This window comes from Elephas maximus, chromosome 13, assembly GCF_024166365.1.
Source record: "Elephas maximus indicus isolate mEleMax1 chromosome 13, mEleMax1 primary haplotype, whole genome shotgun sequence".
In the NCBI taxonomy this organism is placed as follows: domain Eukaryota; kingdom Metazoa; phylum Chordata; class Mammalia; order Proboscidea; family Elephantidae; genus Elephas; species Elephas maximus.
Window position 1 is genome coordinate 93,831,578 of NC_064831.1, and position 22,098 is coordinate 93,853,675.

A 22,098-nucleotide genomic window follows, 5' to 3' on the forward strand; every position below is an offset into this window, starting at 1 on the left:
GAACTTAGAAAGTGTATTTTGTTATAGGAAGATGATTTCTCCTTTAACGAACTAAAATGTTAAGATACTGTATTAAATAACAATGTTGAATGTACAGATTTCCTCTCAGTACTCAACACAGGCCTCCCAAACAAGCAAACAAAACAGAAACCACCTCTCCTAAATAGCTGAGAACCAGGCATTAGAGGGAATGGAAAGGCTTGTACTATGTAGCTGTTGGCCTTCTTGCCCAAGCACAGATAATCCAATTCCTTGGATAATGGGTTTCATTTTTTCAAATGAGCATGGCGGTTCTGCTACTGAGCAAAAGTTGTGGCAGCCAATGTCACGGAAGGGCTGAGAAATTACACCAATAGGCCAATCTGGCAACTGCTGGAAACACAGCGGTTCGAGGGTGTCATGGGTACTCACTGGCTCCCAGGCTGCAGCAGGGGCGCAAGGCAGGCACACCTGCGGGGCACGGGACAGGGCTGGGTGCTCTGTGCGGGGCGCACCCTGCATGGCGCAGGATAGGACAGGGCTCTATGCCGGGCGCACCCTGCAGGGCGCGAGGCAGGACAGGGCTCTGTGCGGGGCGCACCCTGCAGGGCGCGAGGCAGGACAGGGCTCTATGCCGGGCGCATCCTGCAGGCACTGGGAGAGGCAGGGCTGGGTTCAGGGGGCACATCCTGCAGGCACCTCCTGCACGCAGCACCTGCCCTTCCAGGTGGGCCATCCATCGTTAGCGGAAAGGAAGCAAGCTTGCGCCGTCCGCGGCTCGGTCAGGGGCGCCAGGAGACGCGCGGCGCGGTTCCCACCGGAGCCCCAGCACCCCAGGCGCCCCTCCCCGTGCCCCGTTACCTGCGCGCCCGGCCCCGCCTGCTCGCTCTCCGGCGCCGCCGCCGGGACAGCGCTCTCCACCTCCGCCCGGCGGTTCAGCTCCTCGGCCAGGCACAGCCGCAGGCGGTACAGGCGGTGGCGCAGGTCGCGGTTCTCGGCCCGGAGCTGCGCCACCTCCGGTGTGAGGCACGGCCCCTCGCCCGGGCACTGCTCGGGCGCGTCCAGCTGCTCGTCCCTCAGGCGCTGCACCTCCGCCCACAGCCAGCGGATGTCCTCCTCCTGCCGCGCCAGACGCGAGGCCACGGCCTCCGCCGCTAAGGTCTCGGCCGTCATGGCGCCCGCCTCCCTCAGGCCCGGTCACCGCGCTGGGTGGCTGTGACCACCGCGGCTGCGGCAGCGAGAGTCCCGGTGAGCCAGGCCGGGGCGGGGCGGGGCTCCGGGCACTGCCGGGGGCGGGGCCTGGGGGCGGGGCTCCGGCGCTGCCGGGGGCGGGGCCAGGAGTGGCTGAGGGTAAAGTGGGGCGGGGCTCCGGGCCCTGCCAGGGGAGGGGCCAGGAGTGACTGAGGGTAAAGTGGGGCGGGGCTCCGGGCGCCGCGGGGGGCGGGGCCTGGGCAGGGGCGAGGGGGCGGGGCCGAGGGGGCGGGGCGGGCCAGGAGTAGCTGAGGGTGAGGGGGGACCGGCTCTGGGCTCTGCTGGGCCGGGGCCAAGGCTTGGAGCACAGCGGGAGACGGCAGAGGGTGGGGGGGGGGGGCCGTGGCTCCCTGTATTGTGGGAGGCGGGGCAGCTTCTTGGTCTGGGGCTGGGGCTTGGCCCTGGGGTCTGAGTGGGCTGCAGGTGCCTTCAGAGGCGCACTTACGAGCTACCGGCGGTGTCACTGTTGGTCGGCTGAAATGTATGTGGTCCAAAACCTCGGGAAGGCCAACATCTCCATTCTCCGAATGGCTTCTCCCTTTGTCTTCAGAAATTTTAGGTTCAGCATTCTTTCGCCCCTCAACCAAGTTCTGGAAGGTGGCCACTGAGAATCGACCTCCTGGGCCTTCATTCCACATTCCAAGGCTGCCCAAGTGCAGAAGCCACTTGGAACAGGGCACACAGAAAATCTCCACGAAGAGTTAAATCTGGCTGGCACGAAATTGCCAGCTCCTCAGGGTTGGGGTGGCTTAGTGGTTAAGAGTTCAGGCTGCCAACCGAAATGTCTGCAGTTGGAATCCACCAGGCCCACATTGAAAGCCCTATGGGGCAGTTCTCCTCCACCCTATGAGTAGGGTGGCCATGAGTCAGAGTTGACTGCACGGCAACGGGTTTGGTTTTTTGGGTTGGGGGCCCAGGGGTAGGCCTGGTGGTACAATGGTTAAGAACTACAGCTGCTAAACCAAAATCTCCATAATTTGAATCCACCAGCTGCTCCTTGGGTTGGAATGGACCCAATGGGGCAACGACCGGATGGGAAGAGGGGCTAGGGAAAATGCCACATCCGTATTTGTACTCCTCATAAATGTGAGTGGGAACTTTCTTATAGAAGGAACACAATTTGATTTTCATTAACATTCGTAGGGCTCAGAATGGGGCAAACACTGTTTCAAGCTCTGTACAAAGATTAACGCATCTTCATAACAGGAGCTCTGGTGGTACAGTGGTTAAGAGCTTGGCTGCTAACCAAAAAGTTGGCAGTTCAAATCCACCGGCCACTTCTTGGAAACCCTGTGGGGCAGTTCTCCTCTGTCCTGTAGGGTCTCTGTGAGTTGGAATTGACTCGTTGGCAATGGGGATAATCTTCATGACAAGAGATATTATTATTATATCTCTGTTTTATAGCTGGGGAAACTGAGACACAGACAGGTTAAGTGACTTGACTAAGGTCTCAGAGCCAGTAGGTGTCAGAAACTCACTGCTCCATTGCCTTTAAGTCAATTGCATCTCATAGTGACCCTATAGGACAGAGTAGAACTGCCCCAAAGGGTTTTCAAGGAGCAGCTGGTGGATTCAAACTGCAGACCTTTTGATTAGCAGCTGAACGCTTAAGTGGGACTCATCTACAGCCTGCTGTCAGTGTCCGTGCACTTAACCACCACACTGTGGTGTCTCTCAACCTTGGTGAAAGTTCATTTAGCATGTCATGTAATGTGATACAGGTAATAAATACCATAGGAATCCCAAGATGGGAGAGCTTAGCTTAGAGTAGTATAGTTAAGGAAGAGAGGAATTGCTCTGGAAAATGAAGGTTGGAGAATGTTAGAAAGGTGGGAGATGTTAAAAACCAGTGGCCCGTCTAGTCTTTCCTGACTCATGGCGGTGCCATGTGTGTCAAAGTAGAACTGTGCTCCACAGGGTTTTCAATGGCTGATTTTTCTGAAGTAGATCGCCAGGCCTTTCTTCTAAGGTGCCTCTGGGTGAACTTGAACCTCCAAATTTTGGGTTAACAGCCTAACTTCTTAACCATTTCCACCACCTCCGCGGAAGATGTTAGAAAGGCCAAAATATATTACATGTACTTACCAAGAATGAGTGAAATGCAGAGAAAGGAAAGACTAAACCGCAGATTATAGCTGGGGATGAATGACGCTAGGAGCAGAGTCAGTGTATGAGAAGGAGCTAATTGGATTAATATACTGGAATCATAAAGAGCTCCCGGCAGGAGGTTCTGTAAACTAGGGCACTACCTAATACCACTGTATCTTTCTTATCCCTTCCCAGGTAAGCATCTGCAAAAGAGTTATATAGACTCACTGGTTCCACATTCTTCCCAGCCACTCCTCAACCCACAGCCATCTGGTTTCTGCTCCTCCCATTCTGCCATGACCTACACACTGTTGCATGTCATGATCCCTCCTTCAGCCTCCCAAAAGTTTGCACTGACCCCTTTGTATTTTGTCTTTCCTGGGTTCCTACCCCCTCCACCAGTCCTCAGGCAACCATTGATCTGTTTATTGTCACTATAGGTTTGTTTTGTCTATGCAAAGACATTCAACTGTGTGGATCATAACAAATTATGGATAACATTGCGAAGAATAGGATTTCCAGAACACTTAATTGTGCTCATGAGGAACCTATACATAGACCAAGGGCAGTCATTCAAACAGAACAAGGGGATACTGTATGGTTTAAAATCAGGAAAGGTGTTCATCAGGGTTGTATACTTTCACCGTACTTATTCAGTTGTTTGCTGAGCAAATAATCTGAGAAGCTGGACTGTATGAAGAGGAACATGGCATTGGCATTGATGGAAGTCTCATTAACAACCTGCAATATGAAGATGACACAACCTTGCTTGCTGAAAGACTTGAAGCACTTACTGATGAAGATCAAAGACCACAGCCTTCAGTATGGATTACACCTCAACATGAAGAAAACAAAAATCCTCGCAACTGGACCAATAAGCAACATCATGATAAACAGAAAAAATATTAAAGTTTTCAAGGATTTCATTTTTCTTGGATCCACAATCAATGCCTATGGAAGCTGCAGTCAAGAACTCAAAGGACATATTGCATTGGGCAAATCTGCTGCAAAGGACCTCTTTAAAGCAAATATGTCACCTTGAGGACTAGGTGTGCCTGACCCAAGCCATAGTATTTTCAGTCGCCTCATATTCATGTGAAAGGTGGAAAATGAATAAGGAAGACCAAAGAATTGATGCATTTGAATTATGGTTTTGGCCATAAGAATATCGAATATACCATGGACTGCCACAAGAACAAACAAATCTGTCTTGGAAGAAGGAGAGTAAAATGTTCCTTAGAAGTGAGGATGGCAAGACTTTGTCCAGAAACATGTCACCAGCAGGGACCAGTCCCTAGAAAAGGACATCATGTGTGGTAAAGTACAGGGTCAGCAGAAAAGACGAGGACCCTAAGTGAGATGGATTGACACAGTGACTGCAACAATGGGCTCAAACATAGCAATGATTGTGAGGACAGTGCAGGACTGGAGAGTGTTTTGTTATGTTGTATATAGGGGTTGCTATGAGTCAGAACCAATTCAACAGCACCTAACAACAAAAACAACATAGGTTACTTTGCATTTTCTAGAATTTTCTACAAATGAAATCATACAGTATATACTCCTTTTGCTTGACATCTATCATTCAGCTAATAATTTTAAGATTTTCCCATGTGTTTAGTGACTCTATGGTTCATTTCTTTTTATTGCTGAGTAGTATTCCGTTGTATAGATATAACATGATTTGGTTATCCATTCATCTATTATTGGGCATTTGGGTTGAATTTGCCTACGTTTGGCTAGGATTCATCTCACAGTGAAATCACAGGGTCCCCAAACTCACAGTGTGACCATTTTCCCAGTTCCAGAACGCAGAGTTGGAATAGGCATACTGAGCAACAGGCAAAATTCTGTGCTTCCTTGGCCCATGGGCTTAAGGCTGTTCTGGTGGGAAATGCTAAGTGGAAGCCACTAGAACTTTTACATCCTTTGAAAACAGTAAACCAAAAGCAATACCACATCCCTGAAGGGATTGTAGGGACTGTTGCCAACATCGAGGACTTGAAAAAGCTAGTGGCAGGGACGGATTATCCAATAGCACCTTACTTACCTTGCTTATCAGATCATCATAGTGATCAAAGATGTGGTGAAAATCATGTGAAATTGTTCACTACAGATTAGTAAGTAAGCACAAGTAAGCCTACGTTTACCTTGCTTACTTGGTTATCCACCCCTGTCAGGGATTGTAAATTTGAAAAGAGGCTTTGATTCTGTAGACAGGTGCTGGAGAGACAGATGCTAGCCATACTTAGAAGCAGAGTCTTTGATGTGGCGAAAAAATGTAAAATTGTTCACTACAGATGATCTGGTAAGCAAGGTAAGCACTGTGTTTACCATATATATTGGATAATCCACCCCTGAGCAGTGGTGACTCTCACCACATCCCCATTTATTTCACCTATTTGGCCTGTGTAGAAGACACACAGATGTTGGAGAATTACAGTGGATTGTCACAAATATAATTAGCTGGTGACTGTAGTTGCAGCTGCTATTCTAGAGTTAATTTCATTGGTGGAGTAAATCAACACAACTGTTGGCACCTATAGGTGGCTATTGTCCTGCCTAATGCTGTTTTCTCTATGATTGTTAGTTAAAGGACATCAACAGCAGTTTTCTTTTAGCCGGCAAGGCTAGCAATATGCCTTCACAGTCTCAGCTTGGGACTACATAAACTCTCTACCCTTTATATGATAATCTAGTCTGTGAGGACTTTGATTGCTGTTCCATTCCATAGGGCATCATGCTGGTCTCTTACATCGATGGTATCCTGCTGATTGTACCTGGTGAGCAGGCAATAACAAATATTATAGTCACCTGGATAAGCCATATGGAGGCTAGAGGGAGGGAAATAGATCCCCAAATTTAAAAAATTCAGGGGCTTGCCATCACAGTGAAATTTCTAGAAGTCATTTCTGAAAGTCAGGGAATAGAAATTGGACTGGTTTCATTCACTATTATCCCTAGTGATCTAGACAAACTCTTGATTCTCATCCCATGACTTTTTGGGCTCTGCTGACTTAGAGGTCTTTGCACCAAAGGGAGGAATATTTTCAACAGGGGACATAACAACGGTCCCATTAAACTGGATGTTGAGAATGACTCTTGGTGCCTTTGGACTCTTCTCACCTGTGAAGGCAAAGAAGTGGGCTACTAGGTTAGAAGATGAGTAAAGTCGGAATTGACTCAATGGCAGTGGGTGTTTTGTGTTATGTCTGGAATGTGGGAGATTCCCTGGGGTACTTTTAGTATTCCATGCTCTGTGATTAAGGTCACTGGAAGACTTGAACAACCTAACACAGGCACAGCTGCTATTGGTAGGTTACTAATAGCCCAGACTCTTGAGGAATAAAGATTTGAGTCACCCAAGCCAGGCAAAGAATCGGAGCCAGCTCAGGTGCTTGCTGAAGGTAAAGGGAATATGGAACAGATAGTGGAAGAATACAGTTATGACCACAGGACCAGTTGCTGAAATGAGGATTTTATAGCTATGTCTTTCTAGTTTTTATTTGAATATATTTGTATGTATATTTTTTCCTTCCTTCCTCTGTTTCCCTACAACTGTCATAGTAGTAGTAATAGTAGTTAACTTTGCGTCTCACTATTTAAGTTACAGGATATCAAAGAGGGAGTATGACTCAGCTAAAAGAGGAATAAACATCACCTAAGTGGACATTTTATCTCCTTTTGAGGAGAGGGTTATCACATTTTAGGTTACACGGTTGTGGTACAATGGGTTTTCTTTTATGTGGCCATTTTGGCCCTGGGTTTGTAATGCTCCCAAAATGATTGGTTGGGCCATAATCTGCTAAAGGATTGGTTGGATTGCTATTCACATAAGCAGCTTACAAGGGATTGGTAATTTTGCTACCCATCTTTACATGGATTGGCTGGGATGGGGACTGCCCAGTCTGACCTTTACCAGGATTGGGCTGGGGTTATCCACCCTGTCTGATCTTTACCTGGATTGACTGGGGAAGCCCCACCTGGTCTGATCTTTACCAGGATTGGCTGGGAGAGGGGGAGCACCTAGTGTCTGATAAAAACTCTGTGGAGGCTCAAATGGGGCTTCCCGATAAATGAGAGCCAGGCGGGAAACACAAACTTTGGACACGAGGTCCTGCACTGAGAACCTCCTAGAAGAGCTGTAATACATGTCAAGGGCTGTAATACTGAGTAGTAGCACTGAAGACTGAGAGAAACAGCAGCAAGCACAGCAGAGCCAAGTCCCAGAGAAACAGTGGTAGCAGTAGAGTGGCAGAACCACAAGACCAGCAGATGGTGGTGGTGGACAGAGTCAGCCCATGGAGCACAGCTGGGCACCTCCAGCCACCAATGGAGCAGAGGTTTGAGTGTACACAGTACAGGGGTTGCCTGTAAAACGGTTTTGCCTCAAGAGCTATCATAATGCCAACCTAACTCTGGCATTGGCCCAGGGTTGTCCCAAAGTTGAGAGCTGGACTCTCAAGCACAGGGAACCAGACTCGGCCAAGAAAAGCCGCAGAGAGAGAGAGTTCTCTCTAGAATGAACATAGCCACGCCACGCCCATCCTGACTTGATGGCACACCTGCTGAGAGAGAAGGAGAGTCACCTGCTGATACCTGATCCACCAGCATGTCTGCCCAGTGACATAGAAATGGATATGGATAATTTGGGGAGGGGGAGTGGGTCCCTTTTTAAACTTAAATAGGTTCCTGCCCTACAGATGCTAAGTGGGGTAGTCTAGTGCTGGAAAGGACCGATTTATCACACGTCTTTCCTGTTGTTTATTTTTCACTTTATACAATCTGTTCTTGTTGTTTACTGTTTGCCTTCTAAATAATAATAATGGCTTTCAGTTGCCAACACTGTGTAAGTGTCTTGTGTGTATGACCCAGTTGGATTGCATAGTAGAGTCCTCATCCGAGCACTGCTTGTAATTTTGAGGTAACGGGGGGGGGGTGTTTATGCACATAGTTCAATGGTATAATTGCATCATATTAGGTGAAAGCTCAAAAAGTTTGTGTCTGATTGGCACAAAGATGGTTAAAATGCAAAGGTATATAAAAATATCCAAGATAGTCAAATAAAAGACATTATGGTTCCTCTCATCTACCTTCCAAGAGTTAATGGATCGCTGTCATCTGCTACCTGACAGAGTACACTAAGGAGATAGAGCTTTTTTTTTTAATCCAGTTTTCAAAGGTTGCTGCCACCAACAGGGTAATAAGGCAACCATGCACTAATCAAATATGGACAGCCTAGAACCATATTCAGCATGGAAGGACCAAAGAGCATGATTTCTACACAAATGAGGCTCAACAAATGAACCAAGGGAAGGTGCTTGGGGACTCAGGCATCCAAATGAGATGCACAATCAGGCTGCGTATTCCTGTCAGCTCTGGTGGAGAGAATTCAAATGGGCAGATCTCAGTGGAATCCCCAGAAATAAACTAACCATTACTGAGAGACATGCAGGAAAACTTGAGAAGACTCTAAGATTTCACCTCTGACTGATTGTTAGGCTCCAGATAAGCAGAACGTGAAAGCTAAGGCAGAGTTGTAAATGACTAGGCTAAGTGTTGAAGGAGTACCACAACTCAAAGCCAATCTACAGACTCTGAAAGTATTTTTTATTCTGCTTTTCTTTCCTCTCCTCTTTTCTTTCTCACTTTTTCTCCAAGTGTTTTATGAAATCTCATTCAAATTACTAGCTGACTGCTAAGCTAACAAAACAGAGACTTCAGTGTCCACATGTGACAAAGAATACCGTCTTTACAAAAATAGTTTAGAAAATTCACTAAAGAAACAACTACAACCACAACAAGCAGCAATAAAAAACCCTACGAATGGAGGAGAATCTATTTTCCAGAGGTACCACATTGTAATATTTAAAATGTACAATTTTCAACAAAAAATTATGAGGTAGGCAAAAAACAAGAAAGTATGGCCCATTTACAGTAAACAAAGAAATTAACAAAAACTGTCCATAAGGGAATCCAGACGTTGTACTTACTAGACAAAGATTTTAAATCAACTGTCTGTAACATGCTCAAAGACTTCAAGAAAACCATGAACACAGAACTAAACAAAACCAAGAGAATGAAATTTCAATATAGACTATGCCTAAAGAAATAGAAAGTTTAAAAAGAAATCAAATAAAAATTCCAGAATCAAGTTTAGCCCTTACCATATATAAAAATTAACTAAAAATGGATCAAAAACATAAATGTATGATCTAAAACCATAAAACTTTTTAGAAGAAAACATAGGGGTAAATCTTCATTACCTTGGATTTGGCAATGGATTAGATATGACATCAAAAGCACAAACAATAAAAGACAAAATAGATAAATTGGACTTAATCAAAATTAAAAACATTTGTGCTTCAAAGGACACTATCAAGGAAGTGAAAAGAACCCACAAAATGGGAGAAGTTAATTGCAAATCATGTATCTGATAAGTGGCTTATATCTAGAACATATAAAGAGCTCCTACAACTCACTAACAGACAAATGACACAATTACAAAATACATAAAAATCCACAAAACATCTCACGACATGATGAATCTGGAGGGCATTATGCTGAGCAAAATAGGTCAATCACAAAAGGACAAATACTGTATGAGACCACTGTTATAAAAACTCAAGAAAAGGGTTACACGCAGAATCTTTGATGGTTACGAGGGAGGATGAGGGGTAGGAAAGGTGACTAATTAGATAGTAAACAAGTGTTAACTTTGATGAAGGGAAAGACAACACACAATATAGGGAAAGTCAGCAAAACTTGACCAAGGCAAAGTCATAGAACCTTCCTAGACACATTCAAACACTTTGAGGGAAAAATTACTGGAGCTGAGGACTGGGGACATCTAGGTCAATAGGCATAACATAGTTCATAAAGAAAATGTTCTACATCCTGCTTTGGTGAGTAGCATCTGGGGTCTTAAAAGTTTGAAATCAGCTGTCTAAGATACATTTATTGATCCGATCTTGTCTAGAGGAAAGGAGAATGAAGAAAACCAAAGACACAAGGAAAATATTAGTTCAAAGAATTAATGGACCACATGAACCACACCCTCCACCAGCCCGAGCCCAGAAGAACCAAATGGTGCCTGGCTACCACCACTGACCACTCTGACAGGAATCACAATAATGAGTCCCAGACAGAGCAGGAGAAAAATATAAAGCAGAATTCAAATTCATAAAAAAAAGACCACCCTTACTGGTCTGACAGAGACTGGAGGAACCCCTGAGACTATGGTTCCCGGACACCCTGCTAACTCAGAACTGAAGCTGCTCCCACAATCTACCTTTCAGCCAAAGATTAGACAGGCCTATAAAACAAATGATAACAGACATGAGGAACGTGATTCTTATTTAGTTTAATCAAGTATACAAGACCAAATGGGCAAACCCTGCCCAGGAGCGAAGATGAGATGGCAGAAGAGACAGGAAAACTGGACAAATGGACACAGGGAAGCTGGGGTGGAAAGGGGGAGAGTGCTGACACATTGCAGGGATTGCAACCAGTGTCACAAAACTACTTGTGTATAAATTTTTGAATGAGAAACTAATTTGCACTGTACACTTTCACCTAAAGCACAATAAAATTAAAATAATAATAAACTACTTGAATAAGCATTTCTCCAAAGAAAATATATGAATGGCCAATATGCACATGAACAAATGCTTGACATCATTAAATTAAAACTGTAAGGAGATATTTCTTCACACCTACTATGATGGATAGAATCAAAAAGTCAGATAATTGTGTTGGCAAGGGTGTGGAGAAATTGGAACCCTCATACACTGCTGGTGTGAATGTAGAACGGTGCAGCTGCATTGCTAAACAGTCTTGAAGTTCCTCAAGTGATTAATCATAGAGTTACTATATGACCCAGCAATTCCAATCCTAGGAGTATACAGATACTTGCCGATTCATGACGGGGTTCCTTCCCAAGGACTCTGTTATAACCTGATTCTGGTGTGCTGGGAGCCAGGCTGCAAGGGCGGCCCCTCTGCACCCACTGCCCCCAGCATAAACATCAAAGAATCCCTGAAAAGTCAGGAGGAGCCAGGCTGCAAGGGCAGCCTCTCTGCACCCACTGCCCCCAGCATAAACATTGAAGAATTCCTGAAAAGTCAGGAGGAGCCAGGCTGCAAGGGCAGCCTCTCTGCACCCACTGCCCCCAGCATAAACATCGAAGAATTCCTGAAAAGTCAGGAATATCTCTGTCATCTGTGTTATGTTTCTATTTCATTTTCAGCCTGTGTATAGCAGAATGTATAAGCATAAAATTCCATTATAGATTTAGGGACCTTTGGACGGGGAGCGTCCTACTCATAATCCCCTGGTGAAATCCCGGGTAGGGACAGCCCGTGTGTTACTTGGGGATCAACATGAAGTTGTCTTAGGGGAAAAACAAATAGCTCGACTATGGAAAATAAGAATAGAATGGTGAAATCCTGGTATTTACCAAGGCCCTTTTTGTGACTAAACCACCACCCACACATGACCCCATAAAAGTGGAAAAACAAAAGGCAGTGAGTTCTCTCAGCCAATTTCTCAGCCAATTACAGCTCAACCTTCTCGTTTACCTCGCTCACTGCTGCGCTTGACTGGTCTTTGGGTATAGAGATTGGGCTAATTGTCCTTGGCATAATCGTGGACAATATGACGTAACCCAAAGTGGCTGGACTTCAAGAACTTGGCCACCCTGGACAAGATGGACAAAGCCTATGTGGCAATGGTTTTGCAAAAAGATTAATTGTTATAAAAACTGTGGAAGGTATTGCAAGATTAAGCATAAGTGTAAAGCAGTGTGAAGTCAATTGTTACTCTAAATCAACTAAACAAAAGCTCATTGTATTTGTGTGTGCGTATGCAGAACTGTACTATGTGTCACTTGGAAAATTATGTCTCTGGGAAATGATGTTTATGATTATATCTTGTACTGCCCCTTTATTGATCATGCGATGTTATGCTTTTGTAAGCTTATGATATAAAAGACCATGTAAAAAATAAAGAGCAGAGGCTTTCTTTTTCTGCAAAATGAAAATATAAGACACACTACCTCTCATTCTTTTTCGCCGAACTCTACCCCTCCTCTGGTAACCCTGTTCATTGCTGAGGCTGGCCCCCGGCACTGGTGTAAGTAGAAAATATCTTTTTTTTTTTTTTTTAGTTGTCCTTATTATTATCTTTTATTATTATTATTTATTACACTATATTTTTTATTATTGCCTTTTATTATTAGTTTTCTTTATTATTGCCTTTCATTATTCATTTTATTATTGCCTTTATAAATCTGATCTTTGTCTTTGGGGGTTGGCGGTATTACATCAGAGAATGATAACATCAGCAAATTATGTGATGCAACACTTTAAGTAGTACATATTACTAATGATAGAATGTACAAAAAAATGGAATAGTAAGTGCAGTTCGTTGTAACTCAAATACATCATAAGTCAGGACCCACTGTATACCCAACTAAAATGAAAATGTATGTCCACTCAAAACTTGTACATAAATATTTATAGAAGCATCATTCCTAAGAGCCAGAGTGTGGAAACAACCCAAATGTTCATCAACTGATTAATGAACAAAATTTGGAATATCCATACAATGAAATACTACTTGTCAATACAAAGAAATGAAGTAATGATACATGCCAGAACATGGATGAACCTTGAAAACATTGTGCTAAATGAAAGAAGTCAGCCACAAAAGACCACATGTTTTATCATTCCCTATACAGGTAGTGCCTAGCTTACAACGTATTTGAGGTATGATAAACTGCACTTATGACCATCTGTTTTATATTATTTTTTGTATATCTTATCGTTAGTGATATGTTCTACAGGCTGTCACCTGGTTACAAACGTCCAACTTACACACAACCTGTAGTTACAAACAACCCACATAAAACCCATTATATTAAAAAATTTGAGATATATACAATGGTTTGTAATAACAAACAGGTACTGCTTTGTGACACACATCAAAACATTATTATTATTTCTATATTATTACGTTAGAGATGTTTTAGTGTATCTGGAAGTGTTTCTTTAATGTTTTTTATGCACTATATTTATATATGGTACAATACATACTATACACTAACACAAACATTTGGCTAACTGATGTTAGATAGGAACCATACCTAGGTGTTCCAACTTATGTACAAATTGAGCTTAAAGACAGGTTTAGGAATAGAACTTGTTCGTAATCCGGGGACTGACTGTACATACAATGTTGCAGTGTGTAATTTGCTGATGTTATCATTCTCAGATGTTCACTCAGACGTTCAAAGATAGGACTTATAAATGTACTGATAATAAAAGTCAATTTAAAAAAAGAGGTATTTGACTAATGTCAGAACTGACTTATGACGGAGTCATCAGAACAGAATCCCATTGTAAGTCAGGAACTACCTGTATATGAAATGTCCAGAATAGGCAAATCTATGGAGACATAAAGTAGTTTACTGATTGCTTAGGGCTGGGAGTGGGGAATGCGGGTAGGAGAGGAATGGAGGGGTAATAGCTAAAATGCAAGGACTTTCTTTTTTGGTATGTGTATTATATCTCAATAAAACAAGTGATGAAGAGATACTTGAAATCATTAGCCATTAGAGAAATGCAAATCAAAATTACAATGAGAGAGAGGCGGAGCCAAGATGGCGGAATAGACCGACACTTCCATCGAGCCCTCTTTACAACAAAGACCTAAAAAAACAAGTGAAACGAGTATATTTGTGACAAGCTGGGAGCCCTGGGCATCAAAGGCAAGCTTAGACAACAAACTGAGGGGCAGGGGAAGGAAGAGACCATTCAGAAGTGGAGAGGAGTTACGGGACCTGAATCACGGGGAGCCCTCAGGCACCATTCCCGGAGCAGCGGTGGCAGCGGCAGCGGTGGCGGCGAGCTGGTCCTAGCGTTTGGCCGCAGTTTCCTCAGGGAGAAGCAGCAGCCACACAGACCACTCACACCTCCGGAACCTGAGGAGAATGGCGGGCTCCTGGCAAAAGCTAAGTACTTGCATATATTTTACCGCACCCCTCCCCACCCCCAAGCCGGCTTCAGTGGCTGAATCCCTGGGCCTGAGATAGACCCTGGTGAGCACCTCGGGCCATTCTCCCAGCCTTGGGGAAGGAAAAAATTTGCAAGTGGGGGGAAAAGATAATTTGCTAGCTCTATTAACCAGGGAAGCTCAGGACAGAAGCGGCTCCTGTCCAGGCATAAACCATCCGTGGACCTCGAGCACCTTTCCCTTCTGCATGGACCTGTGTGGGCCTATTTCGGGAGAATAGGCCCTTGTTGGCAAACTCCAACCATTTCAGCAGTGCGGTGGAGAGGTGGGTGTTTGATATTTGACATTGCTTTGCCTATTAAACAAAGTTCTCACCTACCCGTGACAGGGACCTAAGGACTGGTGGCTCCACCTGGGTCGCCCAGCTACCCACGACAGGGGTCCAGGGATAACTGGTACCTCCCAGTCCTTACAACAAAAACTTTGGGTGCCCATGGTCCCTCTGCAGAGCCCACCCACCAGCATGTTCTAGGGAACAGAGACGCGTTTTCCTCAGAGACACTTGGGGGTCAGCTCTCAGGCTCCTGCCTTGTTCAGAGTGTGACCCTCTGCTGCAATCAGATACTGGTATATACGCCAACTGCCCCAGCCCCTCTAAGACTGTAGGACAGAGCTGGTACCACACACTTGATATCAGCTACCTGGAAACCTGACCTGAATTCATACGAGAAAACTGAATGGACTCCTAGACTGATATACCTGATAACAGCTCTAGCCAGCTGGGGACAGGACATCAGAGCTCCAAAGGCAAAAATAATCAAGCTAGCTTACTCAAGCAACCCATAGGGGTATACCAAAATAAAACAAAGCAAGCAGCTACGACACAGTAAGCAAGCATAAACTAATACAATAACTTATAGATGGCTCAGAGACAACAGTCAATATCAAGTCACATAAAGAAACAGGCCACGATCATCTCCAACAGGCTCTCAAAACAAAGAATCCAGGGATCTTTTAGATGAAAGTGCATTCCTGGAATTACCAGATGCAGAATACAAAAGTTTAATATACAGAACCCTTCAAGACATCAGGAAGGAAATGAGGCAATACGCAGAACAAGCCAAGGAACACACAGATAAAGAAACTGAAGAAATCAGAAAGATTATCCAGGAACATAATGAAAAGTTTAATAAGCTGGAAAAATCCATAGACAGACAGCAATCAGAAATTCAGAAGATTAACAATACAATTACAGAATTAGATAACTCAATAGAAAGTCAGAGGAGCAGAATTGAGCAAGCAAAAGCTAGAATTTCTGAACTTGAAGATAAATCACTTGGCACTAATATATTTGAAGAAAAATCAGATAAAAGAATTTAAAAAAATGAAGAAACCTTAAGAATCATGTGGGACTCTATCAAGAGAAATAGCCAATGAGTGACTGGAGTACCAGAACAGGGAGGGATAACAGAAAATACAGAGGAAATTGTTCGGGATTTGTTGGCAGAAAACTTCCCTGATATTGTGAAAGATGAGAAGATATCTATCCAAGATGCTCACTGAACTCCAAATAAGGTAGATCTTAAAAGAAAGTCACCAAGACATATTATAATCAAGCTTGCCAAAACCAAAGATAAAGAGACAATTATATGAGCAGTGACGGATAAAAGAAAAGTCACCTACAAGGGAGAGCCAATAAGAATAAGCTCAGATTACTCGGCAGAAACCATGCAGGCAAGAAGGCAATGGGATGACATATTTAAAAAATTGAAGGAAAAAAATTGCCTGCCAAGAATCATATATCCATCAAAACTGTCTCTTAAATATGAAGGTGAAATTAAGACATTTCCAGATAAACACAAGTTGAGGGAATTCGTAAAAACCAAACCAAAACTGCAAGAAATACTAAAGGGAGTTCTTTGGTTAGAAAATCAATATCAGATATCGACCCAAGCCTAGAACACTGGGCAGAGCAAACAGAAGTCAACCCAGACACGGAAATCCAAAAAAAAAAAAAAACAACAAAGCAAGATTAAAAAAAAAAAAAAAGCCCAACACAGGGTAACGGCGATGTTATTATATAAAAGAAGACAACATTAACATAATAAAGAGGGACTAAGAAATGTAATCATACACCTTCCATATGGAGAGGAAGATATGGTAATACAAAGAAATAAAAGTTAGTAATAAATTTAGAAAAATAGGGGTAAATAATAAGGTAACCACAAAGGAGACAAACGATCCTACTCATCAAAATAAAATACAAGGGAAAAATACAGACTCAGCAGAAACAAAATCAACAACAAATATAAGGAAAGGACAATATATAAAGAAAACCTACTCAGCACATAAAATCAAGTGGGAAAAAGAAGCTGTCAACACACGAAAAAGACATCAAAATGATAGCACTAAATTCATAAAAAAAAAAAAAAATTTTTTTACCTATCCATAATTACCCTGAATGTGAATGGATTAAATACACCAATAAAGAGACAGAGAGTGGCAGAATGGATTAAAAAACATGATCTGTCTATATGCTGCATACAAGAGACACAGCTTAGACTTAGAGACACAAACAAACTAAAAATCAAAGGATGGAAAAAATATATCAAGCAAACAACAATCAAAAAAGAGCAGGAGTGGCAATAGTAATTTCTGACCAAATACACATTAAAGTTAAATCCATCAGAAAGGATAAGGAAGGACACTATATAATGATTAAAGGGACAATACACCAAGAAGATATAACCATATTAAATATTTATGCACCCAATGACAGGGCTGCAAAGTACATAAAACAAACTCTATCAGCATTGAAAAGCGGGATAGACAGCTCCACAATAATAGTAGGAGACTTCAACACACCACTTTCAGTGAAGGACAGGACATCCAGAGAGAAGCTTAATAAAGACACGGAAGATCTAAATGCCACAGTCAACCAACTTGACCTCGTAGACATATACAGAACACTCCACCCAACAGCAACCAACTATACTTTCTTGTCTAGTGCACAAGGAACATTCTCTAGAATAGACCACATATTAGGTCATAAAGCAAGCCTTAGCAGAATCCAAAACTTTGAAATATTACAAAGCATCTTCTCTGACCATAAGGCCATAAAAGTGGAAATCAATAACAGGAAAAGCAGGGAAAAGAAATCAAACACTTGGAACCTGAACAACACCCTGCTCAAAAAAGACTGGATTATAGAAGACATTAAGGATGGAATAAAGAAATTCATAGAATCCAATGAGAATGAAAACACTTCCTATCAGAACCTTTGGGACACAGCAAAAGCAGCGCTCAGAGGCCAATTTATATCAATAAATGCACACATCCAAAAAGAAGAAAAGGCCAAAATCAAAGAACTATCTGTACAACTTGAACAAACAGAAAGAGAGCAACAAAAGAAACCCACAGGCACCAGAAGAAAACAAATAATAAAAATTAGAGCTGAACTAAATGAAATAGAAAACAGAAAAACAATTGAAAGAATAAACAAGATCAAAAGCCGTTTTTTTAAAAAAACTCAACAAAATTGATAAACCATTAGCCAAACTGACAAAAGAAAAACAGGAGAGGAAGCAAATAACCTGAATAAGAAATGAGATGGGTGATATTACAACAGACCCAACTGAAATTAAAAGAATCATATCAGATTACTATGAAAAACTATACTCAAACAAATTTGAAAACCTAGAAGAAATGGATGAATTCCTAGAAACACACTACCTACCTAAACTAACACAAACAGAGATAGAACAACTAAATAGACCCATAACAAAAGAAGAGATTGAAAAGGTAATCAAAAAACTCCCAACAAAAAAAAGCCCTGGCTCGGACAGCTTCACTGCAGAGTTCTACCAAACTTTCAGAGAAGAGTTAACACTACTACTACTAAAGGTATTTCAGAGCATAGAAAAGTATGGAATACTACCAAACTCATTCTATGAAGCCACCATATCCCTGATACCAAAACCAGGTAAAGACACCACAAGAAAAGAAAATTATAGACCGATATCCCTCATGAATGTAGATGCAAAAATCCTCAACAAAATTCTAGCCAACAGAATTCAACAACATATCAAAAAAATAATTCACCATGACCAAGTGAGATTCATATCAGTTATGCAGGGATGGCTCAACACTGGAAAAACAATTAATGTAATCCACCACATAATTAAAACAGAAGACAAGAATCACATGATTTTATCAATTGATGCAGAAAAGGCATTTGACAAAGTTCAACACTCATTCATGATAAAAACTCTTAGCAAAATAGGAGTAAAAGGAAAATTTCTCAACATAATAAAGGGCATCTATACAAAGCCAACAGCCAACATCATCCTAAATGGACAGAGCCTGAAAACATTCCCATTGAGATCGGGAACCAGACAAGGATGCCCTTTATCACCACTCTTATTCAACATTGTGCTGGAAGTCCTAACCAGAGCAATTAGGCTAGATAAAGAAATAAAGGGCATCCAGATTGGCAAGGAAGAAGTAAAAGTGTCTCTATTTGCAGATGACATGATCTTATACACAGAAAACCCTACGGAATCCTCTATAAAACTACTGAAACTAATAGAAGAGTTCAGCAGAGTATTGGGATACAAGATAAACATACAAAAATCAGTTGGATTCCTCTACACCAACAAAAAGAACATTGAAGAGGAAATCACCAAATCAATGCCATTTACAGTAGCCTCCAAGAAGATAAGATACTTAGGAATAAATCTCACCTGAGATGTAAAAGTCTTATACAAAGAAAACTACAGTACACTTCTGCAAGAAACCAAGAGAGACTTACATAAGTGGAAGAACATACCTTGCTCATGGATAGGAAGACTTAACATCATAAAAATGTCTATTCTACCAAAAGCAATCTATACATTTAATGCAATTCCGATCAAAATCCCAAGGACATTCTTTAATGAGATGGAGAAACAAATCACCAATTTCATATGGAAGGGAAAGAGACCCCAGATAAATAAAGCATTACTGAAAAAGAAGAACAAAGTGGGACGCCTTACTATACCTGATTTTAGAACCTATTATACCGCCACAGTAGTCAAAACAGCCTGGTACTGGTATAACGACAGATACATGGACCAATGGAACAGAATTGAGAATCCAGACATAGATCTATCCACATATGAGCAGTTGATATTTGACAAAGGCCCCAAAACAGTTAAATGGGGAAAAGACAGTCTTTTTAACAAATGGTGCTGGCATAACTGGATATCCATCTGCAAAAAAATGAAACAAGACCCATACCTCACTGCATGCACAAAAACTAACTCAAAATGGATCAAAGACCTAAATATAAAATCTAAAACAATAAAGATCATGGAAGAAAAATTAGGGACAACGTTAGGAGCCCTAATACATGGCATAAACAGTATAGAAAACATTATAAAGAACGTAGAAGAAAAACTAGATAACTGGGAGCTCCTAAAAATCAAACACTTATGCTCATCCAAAGACTTCACCAAAACAGTAAAAAGACTACCTACAGACTGGGAAAAAGTATAGCTGTGACATTTCTGATCAGCGCCTGATCTCTAAAATCTACATGATACTGCAAAAACTCATGAAGGGAAAGACAGCACACAATACAGGGGAGGTCAGCACAATTGGACTAAACCAAAAGCAAAGAAGTTCCCTGAATAAACTGAATGCTTCGAAGGCCAGCATAGCAGGGGCAGGGGTCTGGGGACCATGGTTTCAGGGGACATCTATGTCAATTGGCATAATAAAATCTATTAACAAAACATTCTGCATCCCACTTTGAAGAGTGGCTTCTGGGGTCTTAAACGCTAGCAAGCAGCCATCTAAGATGCATCAATTGGCCTCAACCCACCTGGATGAAAGGAGAATGAAGAACACCAAGGACACAAGGTGATTACGAGCCCAAGAGACAGAAAGGGCCACATGAACCAGAGACTACATCATCCTGAGACCAGAAGAACTAGATGGTGCCCCACTACAACCCATGACTGCCCTGACAGGGAACACAACAGAGAACCCCTGAGGGAGCAGAAGAGCAGTGAGATGCAGACCCCAAATTCTCATAAGACTAGACTTAATGGTCTGACTGAGACTGGAAGGACCCCGGTTGTCATGGCCCCCAGGACTTCTGTTGGCCCAGGACAGGAACCATGCCCGAAGCCAACTCTTCAGACATGGATTGGACTGGACAACGGGTTGGAGAGGGATGCTGGTGAGGAGTGAGCTTCTTGGATCATGTGGACACTTGAGACTGTGTTGGCAACTCCTGCCTGGGGGGAGATGAGAGGGCAGAGGGGCTTAGAAGCTGGCAAAATGGACACGAAAAGAGAGAGTGGAGGGAGAGAGCAGGCTGTGTCATTAGGGCGAGAGTAATTGGGAGTGTGTAGCAAGGTGTATATGGGTTTTTGTGTGAGAGACTGACTTGATTTGTAAACTTGCACTTAAAGCACAATAAAAATTATTTTTAAAAAATTACAATGAGATGCCATCTCATCTGGGCAATAATGGCACTGACCAAAAAGGCAAAAACAAAAACAAATGCTGGCAAGGTTGTGAGGAAATTGGAACTCTTATACACTGCTGATGGGACTGTAAAATGTTAAAACCACTGTGGAAAATGGAGTGAGATAGAAATACTTTACAATACAGCAATAAAAATAGGTATATATCCTAGAGAAATAAGAGCTATGACAGGAATAGAGATATGTACACCCACGTACATTGCAGCATTTTTTATAATAGTAAAAAGATGGAAACAACTTATGTGTCCATCAATGAATGAATGGATAAACAAATTGTTGTACATACATACAGTAGAATACATACAATAGAATACAACACAACGATAAAGAATAATGATGAACCCATGAAGCATCTCACAATATAGGCGAATCTGAAAGACATTATGCTGAGTGAAATAAGTCAATCACAAAAGGCCAAATATTGTATGAAACCACTATTATAAAAGTTAAGAATAGGTGTACATACAGAAAGAAACATTCTTTGATGTTTACCAGTGATAGGAGTGGTAGGGAGGGAGAGTCACTAACTAGATAGCAGACAGGTGTTAACTCTAATGAAGGAAAAGGAAATATACAATATGGGAGAAATCAGCACAATGTGACCAAGTCAAAGGAAGACACTGAGAGGCACTCAAGAATAAAGGACAAATACAGTAAATACTATAACGTATATAATCCTGCAACAATAGTAATAACAAACAATAATTTGTGCATGGATACACAGATTGATATGTACACTAAATAGGTGTGGGAGGACATATGGGAGTACACCCTCGTGTGTATATAGGTATGGTTGTGGGTATTTATACGTACATTTGTTTATATGTGCTGCATGTATATTCATACATATAATAGGGCACATAGAGGGCACAGTTGTGGAAATTTCTTAGGCATAACCAAATACCTCGAGAGACTGAACTATGGGGCTTGAAGGCTAAGGACCATAGTATCGGGGAATATCTAGGTCAATTGTCATAACATAGTTCATAATGTTCTACATCCTTTGGTGATTAGCTTCTGGAGTCTTAAAAGCTTGTGAATGGCCATCTTAGATACAACTATGGGTCTCTTCCTGTCTGGAGCAAACAAGAGTGAAGAAAACCAAAGATTCAAGGAAGCAATTTGTCCAAAGGACTAATGGCCTATATGAACCACAGCCTCCTCTAGCCTGAGACCAAAAGTATTAGATGGTACCTGGCTACCACTATCTCTTGCTCTGACCAGGAACACAATA

At 42.3% G+C, this 22,098-nt stretch overlaps 2 protein-coding genes across 2 annotated transcripts in view; both read right to left on the reverse strand.

The window, feature by feature from the left end:
• The window catches only part of TARS3 (threonyl-tRNA synthetase 3), a 103,993-nt gene extending 102,747 nt beyond the window's left edge, over positions 1-1,246 (reverse strand). Inside the window, exon 1 of the mRNA XM_049905777.1 lies at positions 841-1,246. Coding sequence (XP_049761734.1) covers positions 841-1,152 — 312 coding nt within the window. The 5' untranslated portion in view covers positions 1,153-1,246. The remainder of the gene's footprint in view (positions 1-840) is intronic.
• Positions 1,167-1,868, reverse strand: LOC126087859 (uncharacterized). Its single transcript, XM_049905705.1, has one exon. It carries the CDS (start codon positions 1,866-1,868, stop codon positions 1,167-1,169), a length of 702 nt encoding a protein of 233 aa, XP_049761662.1.
• Between the last annotated feature and the right edge of the window lie 20,230 nt (positions 1,869-22,098).